The sequence below is a fragment of the Gymnodraco acuticeps genome, unplaced genomic scaffold, assembly GCF_902827175.1.
Source record: "Gymnodraco acuticeps unplaced genomic scaffold, fGymAcu1.1, whole genome shotgun sequence".
Taxonomy (NCBI): domain Eukaryota; kingdom Metazoa; phylum Chordata; class Actinopteri; order Perciformes; family Bathydraconidae; genus Gymnodraco; species Gymnodraco acuticeps.
In genome coordinates, this window is record NW_022989778.1 from 1,736,367 (window position 1) to 1,754,816 (window position 18,450).

General features: G+C 40.1%; 2 protein-coding genes across 2 annotated transcripts in view; one reads left to right on the forward strand and one right to left on the reverse strand.

Moving 5' to 3' along the window:
* susd6 (sushi domain containing 6) overlaps nt 1-7,095 on the reverse strand; it is a 38,507-nt gene extending 31,412 nt beyond the window's left edge. The window contains exons 1-2 of the mRNA XM_034220968.1: nt 6,858-7,095; nt 1,042-1,209 (exon numbers count right to left, since the gene is read on the reverse strand). Of these exons, the coding sequence (XP_034076859.1) occupies nt 1,042-1,168 (127 nt within the window). The 5' untranslated portion in view covers nt 1,169-1,209; nt 6,858-7,095. The remainder of the gene's footprint in view (nt 1-1,041; nt 1,210-6,857) is intronic.
* Nucleotides 7,096-9,585: 2,490 nt separating this feature from the next.
* Nucleotides 9,586-14,680, forward strand: LOC117548666 (acyl-coenzyme A thioesterase 1-like). Its single transcript, XM_034220064.1, has 5 exons — nt 9,586-9,793; nt 10,265-10,325; nt 10,907-11,444; nt 11,516-11,718; nt 12,329-14,680. The coding sequence occupies exons 3-5, from the start codon at nt 10,988-10,990 to the stop codon at nt 12,776-12,778; spliced, it is 1,110 nt and encodes a 369-aa protein (XP_034075955.1). The 5' UTR covers nt 9,586-9,793; nt 10,265-10,325; nt 10,907-10,987; the 3' UTR covers nt 12,779-14,680.
* The last annotated feature ends 3,770 nt before the right edge of the window (nt 14,681-18,450 follow it).

Genomic DNA, 18,450 nt, shown 5'->3' on the forward strand with positions numbered 1-18,450 from the left:
ATTTCACAAGCCGGCTATGTGAGGAGTGTGTGTGTGTGTGTGTGTGTGTGTGTGTGTGTGTGTGTGTGTGTGTGTGTGTGTGTGTGTGTGTGTGTGTGTCCTAGCATTACTATACTTGTGGGGACCTACATCTGTTTACACAGTCCCGTGTGGGGACTCGCCTCCCTTATGGGGACAAAATGGAGGTCCCCATAAGGGGAATCATTAATTTTAGGGTGAAGACTTGGTTAGGTTTAGGGTTAGGGTAAGGTAAGGGTTCGGGTTAGGCATGTGTTGGTTATGGTTAAGGTTAGGATAAGTCTCCAGGAAATGCATGTAAGTCAATGTAATGTCCCCTGAAGTGATGTATACATGGTATGTGTGTGTGTGGGGGGGAGGGGGGAGGGGGACTGGAACATTGGACGGCTGAAGTGAAAGAAAAGCTGGCACAAGTGACGAGTTCAGTGAGTACATGCCGTTAGTATTATATTCCTATGGAAGAAGGGAAAAAAAGACAAGAGCTCTTTAGATCCTAAGATAGATGAGAATGTCCCATGTCTACTGTGTGTGGACAACATTTCCGTCCACCGGACAATAACCAAATCAATTTGGAAACCTAATGCCCCACACTCAAAGATAATAAACTACGATCAAAACCTCTTTTGGAGGTTGTCGTGGGGCAACAAACAAAGCTCTGTATCCGTGATAAAAGCTCTCAGAGGACAGTGGATGTCACGGCTGATTAAAACCTTATGACAGCAATGTGACCGCAGACAGCATGGTCTCTCCATTTCACTCGATAGCGGAGTAAAACTATTGTGACTCATTAGGCCGGTGAATGGATCCACAGTGGATGGGATTGAGCTCTCAGCTACCGCTCGTAGGCAGAGCAACCCGACCGACCCAAGGGTAAAAAGGAAGCCAATTTAATCTAACTGACCTGCAAGACGGGGGGAGATAACCTCAATCAATTCACAAGAGAGGGGCGAAGATGGCGGTTTAATCGATATGCATCATGTGGGGAATGGAGACACAGAGAAAATGTGTGTGTGTGTGTCTTACCTGATGCGTGACCATGAGGGAGCAGGGTGAAGAGGAGGAGAAGAGCGGAGGCAGCCAGCCTGTGGGCTCGACAGGAAGAGGAGGAGGACGGGGCTCTCGTCTGAAACGCTACCATTCCATCGCACATCTTTTCCTCCGACAACCAGCGAGAGACCTCTACGGCTTAACCTGAGCAGGCCACATAGAGAGGGGGGGGGGGAGGGGGGAGAGGGAGAAGCGGATTACCATCAACATTCGGCGAGGATTATGTAACCAAAAGCAACACAGAGAGAGAGACAGGAGGGAACACAGCGAGAGAGCTATAACCACCGCAAGGGGAAAAGAAAGTCACAAAGAAAAAAAAGAAGTCATCTCTGCAGGTCATCAAGTAGGAGTTGGTTTACTGACACTAAGTATGAATGAATCCACATGCATTTCCTGTTGTTCTTTAAACTAAATCTGGCTATTTAAATCACACCCCAGGCAGACAGACAGCGGTAGAGTTCCCCTCGATTCACACTTTTGGCTAAGGGAGGGAAGTAAACCAAGCAGCCAATGCACTCCGCTGTAAAGGATGTGAAGGAGAAACAGGTCCATGCTGCTGATGAGGTATGAGCATTAGAGGCTAAAAGTGTGAGAGAGAGAGTCAGCGCAAAACAGAGATTACTACGGCAACTTTGCAAACAAATATCTGATCGTCATTGAAGGAGTTTGCTCAAGGAGCTGCACTTTACTGTCGCTTCATTGTTAAATAAGCTACGTTTGAATATGTGTATGACTTCCTGGAGCCAGTTGCATCCCTACTCTGTATTAGTTCTTTATTCAATACAAGTTTGTTCATGCAAAATGCACACAATCAAAACACTTTTAAGCAGTGTGGATTTATTGAATGTTGTCATTAGCAGGTTTTTGCAAAAGACAGTACTTTACAGTTGAGCGACAAACAGATGCAACACCACCGTCTGCACAGCTGTGATGCTACCCTGCCATATGCTGCACAATGGTATTAGCAATAGAGTTTGATAGGATCTAAAGAAAAGCTCCTCAGGTGCTGCTGACTGGAACATGTCCAGCATTCCTTAGCTGCTCATATGGCCAACATACAGTATGAGCTGATGACAGACCTAAAGTTGATTTTACAAGTCTACAAAAGCGCCTAATAAGCTTCTGGTTTGTCTCTTGCGCCACTAAATACCAACAAGGGTACCATTGGTCTGTTCCTGTCTAATAAAAGTGGTATCTGTTGTTAATCTCTGCGAAAAAAACACTACAATTTAAACCCCATCCTTTCTTCCTTAATCTCTCTCCATGATACCAGCTTAACCAACTTCCTAAAAGCATGTGTTGGTTGATTTCGGGGAAGCTTTGAAACTCACACTGCCATTACATAAATGAGATGCAGGTGCACAGTCTTTGTTATGCTGCTTTAGAGAGATTGGGATGAAGCAGCGGTAGTTGCATTTTGTGGAAAAAACTAGCTAGCTGGCAAGCAAGCACATCCTCAAGAGAGGGCAGAGGGCCTATTACAGTTACACAAGGCTGCTGAGCTAATGGCCACGGTAATGGCATGGCTGCACTTAGAGAGCCGAGAATTTGATTGCCGACCTGCTGCGTGGCCACTGGCACAGCTGACCCGGAACTACAGCAATGAGGGAAGAAAGAGTAAACACACACTTTCACATTCATGCTGTTTTTGTAATCGCCTTTCGGGTTATATTTTAAATCAGAAATGTTCCCTACACAAACATCCGGGCCCCCTACTGCCTGCCACCTTTTCCGTCTCTAGGATTAGGATGGAGAGGCGTACCTGCATGTGGCGCATGCAAGTGGGAGGCAGTGACGTAAGCCGGATTTGGCAGGACAGATCGGGCACCGCATCGAGCCAAAGGGCAGCCAGTCAAAAACACATGCAGGGGACGTGTGCCAGCCATTTGATACATAGACACGGTCTCATTTGTCCATGTTGGGATCAGAGCGCTGCTGCGAAGGCATGGGGTTACAGAGAGGACCTCTTGCCAGATGAGCGTCTTAGAAATATTAAGGACAAACAAAAGAACCAGGTAGGGCAAAAACATATTGCATGTTTTTATTTAACGGCACTGGTTTGGATGTAAATACCAATTAGGACAGCATATTTAATGCAGGGCCGACCTCCGGAGAAGGCTGAGGGCAGAATATTGACAGACCAGTGTGTTAGCAAATTGAAAACTTAAGCAGAAATAGCTTAATTGCTTTCACACAAGAGCGTCTGGGAAAGGACAAAGTCATTAACTCTGTGCTAAGGTAGCCCAGAAAGTCTTCCAATTAGCTGGAACAAGGTAGCACAGAGAGTGAAAGGAATGTATTGAAGACCTTTAAATGATTGCAGTGACTGTATGCACATTAATATGACTGATAACACAGCAGGCAGTTTGACAGCAAAAGCACACAAATAATTAAAGTTTCGATGTTAATTTTCTAACTTGCAGCTGTGTGGGCTTCCTGTCAGACACTGCCAAAGACGTTCAGCTTGACAGATCACATTAAAGAAGCCGCTCCTATTTTAAACTTCAAGAGTTTCCTGGAACAACATCTCCTCTCAAACCACGTAAACACCGCTTCCTGCCGACAGCTGCATGTAGCCAGGTAACATCAGACTTACCGAATCATTTGTACATGAACAGGCAAACATTTAAATAGCCGTCCTTACAGAGTCTTTCTAAATGACTGACCTTCAAGCCATTATTGCAGTATGACTACTCAGTTACATAAATGTCACTGGAATGGATGGTTGACAGAATATGATATATATTTTGTAGAAATGAAAGCACCAAAACAAAAAGGCAACTGAGAGGAAGAATAATACAAGGAGAAAGCGATAAAATACTCTATATAGACCTTAGAATGACATGAAGTATGTCAGCCAATCCGTACATAATGATGTAATAATGTAGATAATCAATGATGCAGGGCTAAAGGACACTGCAAAAACAGCAGTGGCGTACTTGGGATGTGCGTAGGTAATGTTTTGTTCCATTTAATTAGGAAATTGGTGTTTTTTTTACGTCAAAAATACTTGGTTTGTTTAATCCTCAACTTGGGGGAAAAGTGTGCAACTCTCCACTTCAGACACCAGCCAGCCAGCAGGCTGCTACTGCAGTTTTTCAGCTGCCCGAGGCTCCTGGAATGCAAAGGGAGCCAAGGAGAGCAGCAGCGCAGGCATGTGTCCGGGAACAGAGAGCACTCAGTGTGCCAAAGAAAGAGCCGGGAGGAGATTTTCACTCGATAGGTCCCAATGCTAATGCTGCTGGAAGAGCCCGCCCGGGCCTGCTGAGGGAGCCCAGGGAAGGGGCTCTGCATGGCAGCACAGAAAGGACCCTTTGTTATGAAGTATTATGTAGTGTTAAGCCCCACAGCGCCTGAGCATCCTTCTGTACTGCTGCAAGGAACGGGACAGAAACAGACAGGAGAAAGACAAACAGTACGATGAAACAGGAGAAACACTGCCATATGTTATGTTGACAGTGGTGATAAGAGGGAGGGAATATGAGAACGGGAGTGAAGTCAAACACAGTGTTCTTATCTGTACTCGCAATGTGTTTTCTCTAAGCTATGCTGTCAAAGAGGAAAAGCATCTGAATGCTGGACTGGGAGTAGTCAAAAGCTTACTGCAGTCACACTCTGGGTTTTACTTCAAGAAACATTAGAGCTGCCCATTGTATAACTGCTGTAGATTCTCAGAGTGTGAACAATGTGGAAGAACAAAACAACTCTGTCAACAATAGGAGTTAAATGGCTGATTGTGACAACAATTAACTCATCAGTTCCACAGTGGTAATGTCTTTAAGTTGAAATCAAGCCATAGAAGGTACAACTCACAGCTCCAGAAAAACACAAATAAGCTGCCTTCACATATGTACACAAACAATGTGTACCTTTGATCACAATGATTTAACAGCATAATAACATATCAAGTGGAAATAGGCACATCAACAACACTAACCATAAAAAGGTGCAATGAAAGAATATGTATTGGCTTTCTCTGGACTAAGTCAAGTGTTGGTCCCTTTTTAAATGTAATCATTGAGCTATGTCATGCTAGACAAAGTAGCCCACTGACGGGACAGTGTTGTATGACGGTGGTTTTATTTGTGGGGAGTACATTTACAGTAATACCCTTCTACTTTCTTTTTTTTAAACCAAGCATATTGCACCATGGTAAGCAATATCAACAGTTAATGTAGGAGTTGTTAATGAAAGACTTATCCTGGCAGGATTGTAAGTTTTTTTTTGCTCATATCTAAGTACTTAAACGTATATGAAAGATCAACAGTAAACTCTGGCAAAGACATTATCAAATCTTTAACCCCAACTCACCAAAACATTGGTAGGCTGACACAGCACACCATACTATTTGTTTAGAGGTACACACACTAATTCTTCTCTCTTTATCTAAATGTATATTTCTTCGACGCCCTCCATTATGATGATAAACAGCTCACCGTTGGACTCCCTTGCCTTTGTTGCTGCGTTAAGGTCATATCTTACTCTGCCCAGCTAACAGGAAACGACTCGAACTATTATTGGGACATTATAGCGAGCGAGTGGGAAATTACACTGAAAGGAATGATCTGATGAAGACAGGCCCTTATAAGTCAATCACACAGTCTGTTACTGTATGAAACATGGTGTACTGACTTCATGGCAGCTCTACAGCTGAGTCACACGCTTCGACACGTGCAACTGTACTGCGAGCTATTTAAACAAAGAGTGTGGTGAAGTGCCAGGAACACACACACACACACACACACACACACACACACAAAAACAAAGACACCACCACAGAAAATACATTGTATTAAAGTAGCTACACAAACAATGGTAAGGTCTTTGTCAGTCTTAAGTTAATTCACCGTAAGTAATGTGGATATTGTGCCACAAGGTTGATAACTGTATTGTTGTTCTCGTGATATGAAAAGAATATCAATACAGTAACATTAAAGCTGTTAACTGTTAGAGTATGGACTTACTCCCTACACTTGTAAAGTAATGATATATCTACAGTGGTGTAAAGTAACAAAGTACATTTACTTAAGTACAATTTTGAGATACCTTCCCACAGAGTATTTAAAATTGTTGCTACTTTCCACTTCTACAATTCAGAGGTTAAAGTGTACTTTAACTCCATTACATTAATGCAATACCTTTAGTTACATTGAATTGACGATATGAAATATAATCAACACTTAAATAAGACTTTAGTTACACCTGTAGTACATCAACAAGAAACCCTGCACTATGCATATTTAATCAAATTAAACTGTGATAAACAAATAATGCATTTATATTTAAAATCCCAAATGTATACATTATTCCGAAATGGACCAGCCTGAACGATTTGTACTTTGGAGTATATTAGTATACTGTTATACTTTTACTTGAGTAACATTTGCATTGCAGCACTTTTACTTGTAGTAGTTCTACACTGTGGTAATAATTCTACTTTTACTTAAGTACAATAACTGAGTACTTCTTCCACCTCTGAATATCTGATAAAAACCTAAAGCGTACTATATAAGTGTCAGAAATTAAATATATCCTATCGTTAACAGTTAGCTTATTAACGTGTGTCACGGCTAGCTTAATTATCAACACACTTAAGCTAGTTAGTTGGCAAACACAACATTGACAACTAGTAATTCTCCTTGACATATATCAATAAATGTCGCACTAGGGTTTGTACTATTATTTCCTGATTGTTTTCATACAAACACTAACTAAAGGAAAAGGAAAGACGAGAGATCTCGTAGTGGCCTATGCGTGCTTAGCTTGCGTAAAAACAGACAAAACGGACTCACCAACGGAAAGGTTACCAGCGACGAGCCCTCCTCTCTCTGCTTCACTTTCGAGGCATTAAAAGGTCGTAACAAATGGAGACACCAAAACCAGAATGTGGTGAGACAATACAAAAGAAATGATGGTTGTTTTCGTCGTGTAGCTCCGTCAGTGGTGTTCCGTTGTTCCTTGTCCTCGGCGCTTTATTTTAGGTGAGCGGAAACACTCGCTCTACCAGCTGCCTCCTCGCTCTTGCGCGGTCTCCATGGCTACCTCGTTAAAAAGGGCGGATCCTATTCTGACACAGGGCTCGACTTCAGAATAAAAGCACCGCATTTTGCTGGTGAGACAAAAGAAAATGCACACAAAGAGAGAAAAATACATCAATATTTTCAAGATTCAAGGCTTTTATTGTGATTCGTACATAGCTACAGTGTAGTTATGTCGATGAAAATCTTAGGTCCCAGGATCCTCCAACAGTGCAACACAATAAACAGATAAAATAGTGCAAGTAAATATAATAAAATAGAATAGAAGTAGTGCCATAAGAGTCTATACAAGTGATACATAATTTGTAAGGTGCAAACAGGTGAATGTAGAATAACAATAACAACTGCAAATGCTACAAATTAGACACTAATAGAATGGGGATGAAACCCTGACATTTGGCCTCTGCATTTAACCCATCCTAGTACCAGTCTAGTCTAGGACTGGAGCAGTGGGGGCAGCTATTGTACAGCGCCCGGGGAGCAATTGGAGTGGGGGGGGGGGGGAGGGGGATGTCCGTTACAAATTAGAAAAATAAAGACAAAATACACAAAATATAATTATGTAAGGAACTGAGTAAAATATAATAAAATACTTGTATCTTCAATGATCAGCAACCAAATGAATCATTATTGATACTTTTCTTGTAGAAATGTACAGCTATTTGTGAGAAATGAAAAGGAATGTGTCCATGCCAACCTATATTTACCTATTATGTACTTTAGGTCTATAGAACAGGTATCTTTTATGTTGGGTTTTGTCTACCTCTTTCTTCCTCTATAGCTATACAATTTGAAAGGCTCTTAACATCATCATGGCATGCATATGAATAGATGCAGTAGTTGTTAAACTCACCAGTGGATGAGTATATACAATACATATACGTGTGGTCATAATGTGCCTAAACAGTATTCGTATATTCCATTATTTGATACTAAGTACTGCACTGTATTTACATAATGTGCTTGCAGATAAAAGAGTTAAAAGAGTGGGTGGGATTGTTACTTTCATTTACTCAGAAGGGATAGAAAGTGAGATCTCTCGTCATACCTAACCGCAGCTCACTCTGTACTACCTGCAAAACATAATGTGTCACTGCAAGCATCAAAAGAGGAAGTTGTTTGTTTTTGAAATCATCATCTTAGCCTGCAAGAATTCATAAAGTATTTGCAAACATCTTGGTCTTATGGATGCGTTAGAAAAATATTGAATCAATATTAATTGGGTTATTGGTTTTTCTGGAACCATTAAATATGCATGGCAGCTAGGAAATCCAGATAATGTTTATTACAGAGAAACGTTGGCAGGGAAAATATAAAACAGATTTAATATGAGGATAAATTCATCCATATCATACATTAATCAATCCTTTATCTTGTTTTTCATTTCCATTTTAAGTATAGGTTTCTTTAAATTACAATTATTACTATTTAGCACAATAAGACACTATTTTGTAGACACTTTAAAGACATTTATTTAAAAGGATTATAGTGTTTTGTGAAGTTTTTGATACTGTATGTCTTGTATTGTCCATATGGTCTATAATAATGTCTCACTTTATTTGTTATGATGTTATTGCACGGAGCAAATGGTGCAAAGGTCGCTAATGATCAACATTTAAAGGCAGAGGAAGGAAATTCACTAACAATAAATCTGATGTTTTCCACTGAATAGCTATTAAATACACTTTTACTTTCCCTTTCTACAATTCCTGTTAATTTTGGCTCCCTCCCTAGTCTCTATTTACAGCATATCCCCCTCCTGCCTTAATTTCCCCGCTTTGTCTATAAAGGATTCCTATCCCTTGATGATTCCAGAGGTTTGGAAACCCTGGCAGTGGCCAAATAATGATTACTTGAATACATCTCCTGAAAAACCCCTTGACATGTCCTTGAGTCATGTAAACAATCTCTGACAAGACCCACACATGTACCCTAGAGATAAACAAGAGGCAGCTGAGCCTAGTGTTTTGCTATTTAGCTCATTAATATGAAAATATATGCAGCAAGGTGGTCCAACATCTAATCAGATAATCTATTCCACAGCAGGAACATGTGGTGTAAATGAGTTTCCTATCATGTCCTGTCCTTTTCCTATTGTAGGCCGATTCATGGTGATAACACTATAGGGCATTCTCCAAATAACATATACACTATAAGGAGATCAAAATGTAATGTTGCTTGTATAGGAAGGGTGTCTTAACCTTTCCTGCTTTCCCAAATATACATACACTGTGCAAATGCTACATCTAGTGGCTGCTTCACCTTCCTACAAACATGTGTATGATCCTGAAGTCGATTATTTGTATGTGGCAATTCATTATTACTAATTGAAAATAAGTAGTTATTACATTTTATCTCATGTTTGAGTAGTTAAAATCTCTTAATGGTTGCCCAGGAACCACTGTCAAATATATGGAAGGGTTACATTTCACAAGAGGGATGAACCCCTGATGTTGGCGTCGTACTGCTACAGACTTCTCCTTTTATTTTACTTCTTATACATTTAATTTAAAGGACCATATCGTTAAATCATGACTACTCAAATCAGTGCACTCACTAACTAAAGAAAACCCAGAAGAAGCTGATGCAAAAACGGATCTCCCCCTTCTTAGCAAAGTGGTTTCTCCCACTTGCTTCAATGGTGGACGTTCCATGCTTTCTGTTTACATCAATGCTTCGTAGTTGTACAGGTATGCCAATCAGTCATCTTCTGGCTTGTTTGAAATACATTTTGATAGATACTTACAGTATGCGTAAACCAGTCAGTAGTTTGTAGTAAAACAAAGGCGATAAAGTTAAACATAAACCATTGCTCAAACCTACATAATTACTTTCACTGCTAACTAATATTAGCTCATTGTATGTTTAAGCTAGCTAACCGGCGTTATCCATAACGTACAGTTTGTTTTATTTGTTTTAGTTGCTAACTACATGTCGTCGGTTCATTTATCCGTTTTCAGAAAAGTGAGGTGTGTTATATTGACCTTTCCCCCAGTTAAACATGAATGAACTCTACTCTCTCAACTGAGGACAGGCTACTGCGTGTTATTTATCTAACCACCCAGGTGCTGCACATGTGACTCTTTCACTGTAGATATTGTTGACTTGTCATAACAGGAAAAAGTGTTACTAATAACATTAATGGCTCTGTTCTATTCAAGTGTTCCAGTTAGAGGCAGCAGGCATCCAAGGTATCATGACTTGAAATCAAAGCAGCTAAATGTAAGTCAGCCATCATTAATTTCAGTTTTACACCAGTGTGCTTTCCCAACTGTGTCTAATGAAAATGTCTGCAAGTGTTGTTGGTGGGCAAGCATCTTATTGCAGTTTACTTTTGGCCTTGGCTTCACCACATGATTATTTTGTACCTTCCCCTTAATATCTGTGCAGGGGCCATAATATATAATGACCTTGTAAAGTTATTGATCATGACTTGACTACTGTTTAAGTTTAGCGATGGCACTGTTGACACAATATAGAAAATGCATTCTTCATGTAAAATTACACAGTCACTAAACAAAACAGATGGAAGAGTATTTTGTCAAAAAATATTAGATTAGATTAGAATCTTTAATGACCACACAGCCAGGCTGGTGGAATTCGTGTTCAGTGCAGAGTATTACAGCTTGTTCCATACATATACATTGTGGGTCCCAAGATAAACACAATCATCAAAAAAAACTATATGGAATGGCAAAGAATAGTATTGTGTGTGTGTGACATCAAATACATATTTAAAAAAGAAGATTGTTTATTTTTGTGAAAGCGATGACATTTATTAAATGTTTCCTTTTCTTTCACAGAAGTGGTGACCACAAAGCTGTACCAATAAGGCCTGATTAAAGGGATACATACACCCAGGCCATTACAGAGAGAGAGCTGTAATGGCTTACTCGCAGATCCGACTGAAAATTCTCCCCAGCGTTCGATGTCTCTTTGATAAACTGGTGCAGGTACGAGTAGAGGGACTCACTCCTCACAAACAAGTCCAACTGAGGTCCAGACTAGTTGATGACAGAGGGCGGGTTTTCAAGGCTTCTGCCCTGTACAAAGCAAATGAAACAGGCCAGGTGGATGTCTGCCGTGCACCCTCTCTGGGAGGCAGTTACACCGGAGTGGAGCCCATGGGCTTGTTTTGGGCCATGGCACCGGAGATTCCACACAGTAAACTCCTGAAGAAGAATGTGCTCAGCCCAACACTTGTGGAGATCGAGGCGATGAGTGCAGAGACTGGTGAGCTGTTAGCCTCTGAAACCAACGAGAGAGGATACATGACAGAGGGGATGAAGAGAATACCTGTGCAAGAGGGAAGGATACGAGGAGTCCTCTTCATACCACCAGGTTAGTTGTGTTTTAAGCGACTGGAGAGTGTTCTGCTTAACTTTTACTCACACATATTTGATTTTCTCCAGGTGAGGGTCCATTCCCAGGAATAGTGGATTTGTACATATTTGGTGGACGTCTCACAGAGCCCAGAGCCAGCCTGTTGGCAAATAAAGGGTTTGTTGTTCTTGCGCTGGCCTATATGGGCTATGAGGATTTACCAAAAAACCCTAAAAAGTTGGATTTGGAGTACTTTGACGAGGCTGTGACATATCTGAGGAGACAGCCAGAGGTTAGTGTCTGAGACTCAAACAGTAAACACAATCACAATTATATTAGTAGAATCTCAATGTTATCCCTTCCATTTCTTCTGTCTTTGTTTTGCACCTTTTGGGAAAAATAATTCTGATGAATAACATTCAAACTGAGAATGTATTAGATATATTGACCCATATTAGAATGAACCGTGCCAATGTTGCCACCTGCTGGCTACTTTCTGAAGGCACACGTCTAAGCCTGGGACAGAAACTGATGAATATAAAGCATCATTTAGGATAATTCTCTTTATTTGATGAGTCGGACAGAATATTTTTATAGTTTCAGATTACATTTTGGATTGTTTGTCAGGCAAAGCAAGACAATATCACCTCGGGCTTTAGGAATTGTTAACATTTTCCAGTTTTTTCTGACATTGTTTAAAAATTAAAACAACTAATTTAAAAAAATGGCGAAATAATATGTAGAACAAGAAGTAATGAAAACAATTGTCGGTTGCAACCGTAGTGTATTTAATTCGGTTTTGGATGTGATTAAGACATTGTTGTTGTTTTTATGAATTAGGACATATTAGCAGGGGAACAATATTTTAAAGTTGATTATTAATACAAACAATCTCTATGCAGGTTAAAGGTCCGGGGATCGGCATCATATCGATCTCTCACAGTGGCGGTTTGGCTCTGTCCATGTCCTCTTTCCTCTCTGGGATCTCAGCCACCGTCTGCATTAATGGCTGCAACGCAAATACTGCGATTCCTTTACACTACAAAGACCTCATTATACCACCACTTACCCCTGTCCTGAAGAATATTACATTCACAGACTCTGGGCTTTTATATGTACGTAATGGCTTACCTGACCCTTCTTTGGAAAAGAACAGGGCGTCACAGTTTCCAATTGAACGTGCCAGCTGCCACTTCCTGTTTGCTGTTTCTGAAGACGACCACAACTGGAACAGTGTTTTATTTGCCAACCAGGCTGCTGCTACGCTAAGAAGTCATGGCAAAGAGTCTTTTCAGGTTGTTACATACCCTAAAGCTGGACACTTTTTGGAAGTCCCTTACATGCCTCATTGACCCTCTGGGTTTCATGCAGCCGTAGGGAGCGAGGTGGCGTTTGGTGGGGAGCCAAAAGCCCACTCAGAGGCTCAGCTCGATCTGTGGGAACGAGTCCAGCAGTTCTTCAAGAGCCACTTGGACAACAAGAGTAGGCCTACTTGCTAGCTAGCAATGCTGAATCAAGTGTATCAAGCATGCCAGAAGGGCTGTCGTTAGTAACACTTAACACTGCCTTCTGTTTCTAATGAATGACATTTTCAAAGGTGTACTTAATGATACTTAACGAGTACCAGCACGGAAGGTAAGCAATGTAATGCATTGGCCAACGGCAGCAGCAAAACACATTTTATTATACCTAAAATAATTACCCACCATAAGATGTATTATGATTTTCAGCGTATACTATATTTAGAATATTTTCACTGCTTTTCATTGTCGTCAGACAGCTCTCCGCTACAAGGAACTAAAGCCTCTATATCCATCTTTGATGATAATAATAATAATAATAATAATCTATAGTCTCTTTAAAGCCATCTGACCTTGACAAGTAATTTGACCTTGTTGGTATTTTAAAAGGTAAGTTTGGATTCACCAAAGTCACACAATATAATTAACACAGTCATCGAAATCAAGGCAGCGATAAACCAGCAACTCCACTGTCCTGCAAGGTAAAATAACTTGTTGAGTAAGTCATGGTTTTTCCCTGTACCTGCTCCCCCTGGGCGCTATCATTAAGAAATAGGGTGTCTCATTTCATTTTTATGCAGATGACTCGCAAATCTACATGCCCCTGAAAATAAATGACCCAAACCCTCAGCAACGCCTGTCTGACTGTCTGCAGGACATCAGAGCCTGGATGGCCTTGAACTTTTTAAAATTCAATGAAAAAAAGACAGGTCATAATATTTGGACCCAGTGGTGGCCCCAATGCCCGGCCTGTGCTGGATTCTCTTGTCCCATATGTGAAACCCATTGTCACAAACCTGGGTGTACGGATTGATCGTGATTTTAAACTAGACAAACAGATTAACTCTGTGGTCAAATCCAGCTTCTTTCAGCTAAGACTTTTAGCAAAGGTCAAGCCTTTCCTTTCTTTTAATGACTTTGAGAAGGTAATACATTGTTTTATATCCACTAAACTGGATTACTGCAATGCTCTGTATATTGGAGTAACCAAGGCTTCCTTGTCACGCCTACAGCTGGTCCAGAATGCTGCTGCGCGCCTCCTTACAAGGACAGGCAGGCGTGAACATATTACGCCTGTACTCGCCTCTTTACATTGGCTACCAGTCTGTTTTAGAATCCAAATTAAAATGTTACTGTTCGCATCCAAGGCCCTAAACGGTTTAGCCCCACCGTACCTGGCAGATCTTTTAAAACCATACACACCAACACGGTCACTGAGGTCTGCTGACAGACTCCTTCTGGTAGTCCCTAAATCAAGGTTGAAGCAGCGAGGAGACGGAGCCTTTGCTGTTGTAGCTCCAAAGTTATGGAACGAATTGCCCCTCCAGGTTAGACTTGCTCCAACTCTGCCTGTTTTTAAATCTCGTTTAAAAACCCACTTCTTTTCCCTGGCATTTACAGACCAGGTGACACTTGTGCTTTTACATTTGGGTTTTTATATTACTAGTGTTTTGTATTGTTTTTACGTCATGTAGGAACGTTTCTCAGTCTGTGGCTTCTGATCTGGTTTCAGTGTCTCGTGTTTTACATTTGTTTCATGTCCTGTCTGTTTTTATGTATTTATACTATGTTTTTATACAGTTGTTGATGTACAGCACTTTGTTCAACTCTGTTGTTTTTAAATGTGCTATAGAAATAAAATGGATTGGATTGGATCAAAAGCACATAGGCTTCAGTTTTCCATTGAAAAGGAAGAGTCAAGGAAGGGCAGTTGAGGCCTAAATTATTAGCCCCCGGGAGTTATGGAACATTTTCCTAAAATTCTTCCCAATGTTTCCAGCATTGATAAAACTTGATATAATCAAACATTCACCAGTGTTATTTAGTAGCTTTTGGTATATTTTGGAAATTAAAACAAGTTTTTAGGCTTGCTTTATATCAAATATAGTGAAAAATGGGTTGGACAAAAATATTAGACCCCATGTGAATTTTTGCTTTCAAAACACACCTAATCAACCAATCAGCTTTCAAACCACACCTAATCAACCAATCAGCTTTCAAGCCACACCTGAGCATTCAATTAGCATAAAAGGACTCCAAGAAACAGGCACTTGAATACCTTATTGAGAGGGACTATACTACTACTCACCATGCCAAAGACAAAGGAAATCAGTCTTGAGCTCAGAAAGAAGACAGTGGAGGCTCATGATAAGGGGGAAGGCTATACTGCTATTTCCAAGCGCTTCACAGTGTCTAGCACTGCTGTACGTTGCATCATTGCGAAGTACAAGGAGACAAATTCTGTAAGAAACAAACCTGGGCGTGGTCGAAAGCGCAAGATTTCAAGAACTCTGGAGAGGAAAATAGTCAGATGTCAGCAAGAATCCCTGGACATCTGCCAAGATGATTGTTGCTGACCTGGCCTCTTCTGGAGTTGATGTTTCAAGGAACACAGTTGTGAGGGCTCTTCATCGCGGTGGGCTTCAGGGCCATCGTCCCAGAAGAACCCCTTTACTCAAAGAGTGGCACATCAGAGCTAGACTGAGGTTTTCCCTTGAACATTTGAAATGTAAAGATGAGTTTTGTAAGTCTGTGCTTTGGTCTGATGAGACTAAACTGGAACTGTTTGGGCACATGGATGTTGCTTATGTTTGGCAAAGAAAGGGAGAGGCCTTCAACCCTAAGAACACATCATGCTGTGGGGCTGTCTTGCAGCCTCAGGCTGCCAGGGAGCCTTATTCGGGTGCAAGGCATCATGAAAAATTAAAATGATGTTGACATTTTGAGGGATAATATGAAAAAAATCTGCTCTTAGTCTTCGCTTAGGTCGTCCAACAAGACAATGACCCAAAGAAGCACACATCAAAATTGGTCCAACAGTTCCTAAAGGACACCAAAACCAAGGTGCTGGAGTGGCCCGCACATAGCCGAGATCTCAATCCTATTGAGAATCTGTGGCGGGTGCTCAAAGTGAATCTCCATGCTCGGAAACCACGCAATTTGGACCAGCTGGAACCATTTGCAATGGAATAATGGGCCAAAATCCCTCAAGAGACCTGTGCCAACCTAGTAAAGAACTAAGAGGTTGTTGTCAGTTGTGGCTCAGAAAGGGTACACTATTGACTATTAATGGCCTGGGGGCTAATATTTTGGACCAACCCATTTTTCACTATATTTGATATAAAGATAGCCTTAAAACGTATTTTATTTTCCAAAATATACCAAAAGCTACTAAATAGCACTGGTGAATGTTTGATTATATCACGTTTTATCAATGCTGGAAACATTGGGAATAATTTTAGGAAAATGTTCCATAACTCCTGGGGGGCTAACAATTTAGGCCTCAACTGTATGTTGACAGGTCCTTGCAGGATATCACAGGTGAAGCTAATACCAAACATAACGATGCCTCAGTTCCATTTAAAGGCAAGGCAGTGAGTGGATGCATAATAACAGGACTGTGACCTGAGGCATCTGAAGGTAAAGGAGCCATCGTTACTGTTATTATTTACAGCTGTGCTCTTCATACAATGTGGTGACAAAATGTCTGCTGGGAAAATTACCTCCAGTATCTTTTTACATAACACTCCACACAATTGCAGTTTTATCATCCTAAATTCCTTGTGTTTCTGATACAAGTTTGTTAATTCAGTGTTTGATTGGAAAAGGGCAAAGTAGTTTAATATTGTGTTTTTTTTAGTGGCATCCTAGTGTGACAATGTGTTCTTATTGTTTTACTGTTTTGACCATTAATATGATTGTGTTACATTTCATCTGCTTACATTAGCTCAGTAGTGAAGTGTAAGTATTTCCATTTTATTTTTATAATATTGAATTGTGATATATTATTATCGGTTCATCTTCATAGCAGCATATCAAATAGTCGAAATAATCTGTATCTCTTACCAGCAAAAAACACTAATGAATCCATCATTGTAATTCAACAATATAACATATATAAAACTGGATTGGGGCATTATGCTTGATATGTACATAAACTATATGTTTTAAAATAAAGGACATTAACTGGAAACAAAGTAATCATAGAGAACAAATCCAAAATGATTTAGGATTGCAGTCTTACACCAAGCAAATTGCATCATTAGTTTCATCATCCTTGTTATAACGCACTCGCTTACACCAATCAGTGGATTTATGAGACAGTGAAGAACAGCAGAGACATTAGTTAGCCTCCCAGACAAAGACGCCATGAATATGACTCATCATTTGATTAATGTTGGCCTCTAGTGGCAGCTCAGGCTTCCTACATTTTTCTTGATGTCTTTTACACATAATGTAAGTGTTGTCACATTCAACGTAAGATGAAACGCATCATTATCAAAGATTGTGCAACAAAACCCTATATTGTTCGTGTAATTTGATCCCACTGTTGCTGTTATCCCGTTGTTTGTGTGGAAAACCTTGGAATTTCACATGTAGGGTCTGTTTCAAAGGGAAGTGGATTTACTTTGATGATGTAAGCTTTTCTCTTAGGGATTTTATTAATAATGTAGCCTGCATTAAATAGTCTCATTCTGAGACACTGATATCTCTCTCAGTACGTCCACCTTTATGCACACAGTGTTTTACAGAAGCTGGTGCAGACATGCATGACATGTTTCTAAATCACATGATACAGAATGTGACTTAATGCATGTCAGACATGAATCAGCACTGTGCTGATTAATGCTTGAAATTCAAGTGCAGTTTATATATTTAGCATTATTAGCATATGATTAGTTAAGATCATTGATCTTCTGTCGTTTCTGCATAATGGTCCATTTAAGCATCTCCTCCCTGTTTGGCTAGAAATAGACTTACACTGTGATGAATAATTACATGAAGTAAATTAGAAATTCTGTTCTGTTTTACGGAGGTATGTCCTCTCCTATTTTTGTATTTCCAGCAAACCAAAGGGGAATGTCACACGCTCCTGTGAGAGAACAGCCTGAGCACAACAGCAGGGTTTGTGTTCAGGGTAAAGTCATGTCTGGTTACATTAAGCACCTTCTGGGGCTGGCAAAAACAACAAATTATATAAAGCTTAATTATTGTAAAATGTCAACTCATTTATATGGGTCTCAGGATAACTTGTATTTTCTGTGTTAATATTATTACTGCTGCATTATTGTGTTGCATTTTACTGCTGTAGATGTTTACAACTGTTAACTTATATAAACTGTTGGGTAGTTTAGCCTACAGCAATGCGTCAGATTTAAATTATAATTCCATGTTTGTAGCATTGCTGTTCTGTTAGAAACAAGTATCTCTAAAAAAAAGGGGGACTTTTCGTGAGTTTCTTAAAAAAAAGGCCTGTTTTTAGCTCTGCAATAATGTAAATAATGTGTCCAGTTTAAGAAGTAGGAGACTTTACTTTCACATAAAGGAACACTTCATCTTTCAGTTTATCAGACAAAAAGATCATCACATTTGGAGATGCATGGTTTTTACTGGACAGGAAGGGAATGTATAATAATATAATGTAACTATGCTGTCAGAGAAGTGAAACAATATATAACAATATGTATCTACAATTGAATAGCTTGAATGGAAATACTTCTTTC

Excerpts from the sequence above, each read along its gene's own strand:
- LOC117548666 (XM_034220064.1), top strand. The coding sequence starts at position 10,988 with ATGGCTTACTCGCAGATCCGACTGAAAATTCTCCCCAGCGTTCGATGT. Across the intron at positions 11,445-11,515 it reads AGTCCTCTTCATACCACCAG|GTGAGGGTCCATTCCCAGGA; the intron begins GTTAGTTGTGTT and ends GATTTTCTCCAG. Across the intron at positions 11,719-12,328 it reads ATCTGAGGAGACAGCCAGAG|GTTAAAGGTCCGGGGATCGG; the intron begins GTTAGTGTCTGA and ends ATCTCTATGCAG.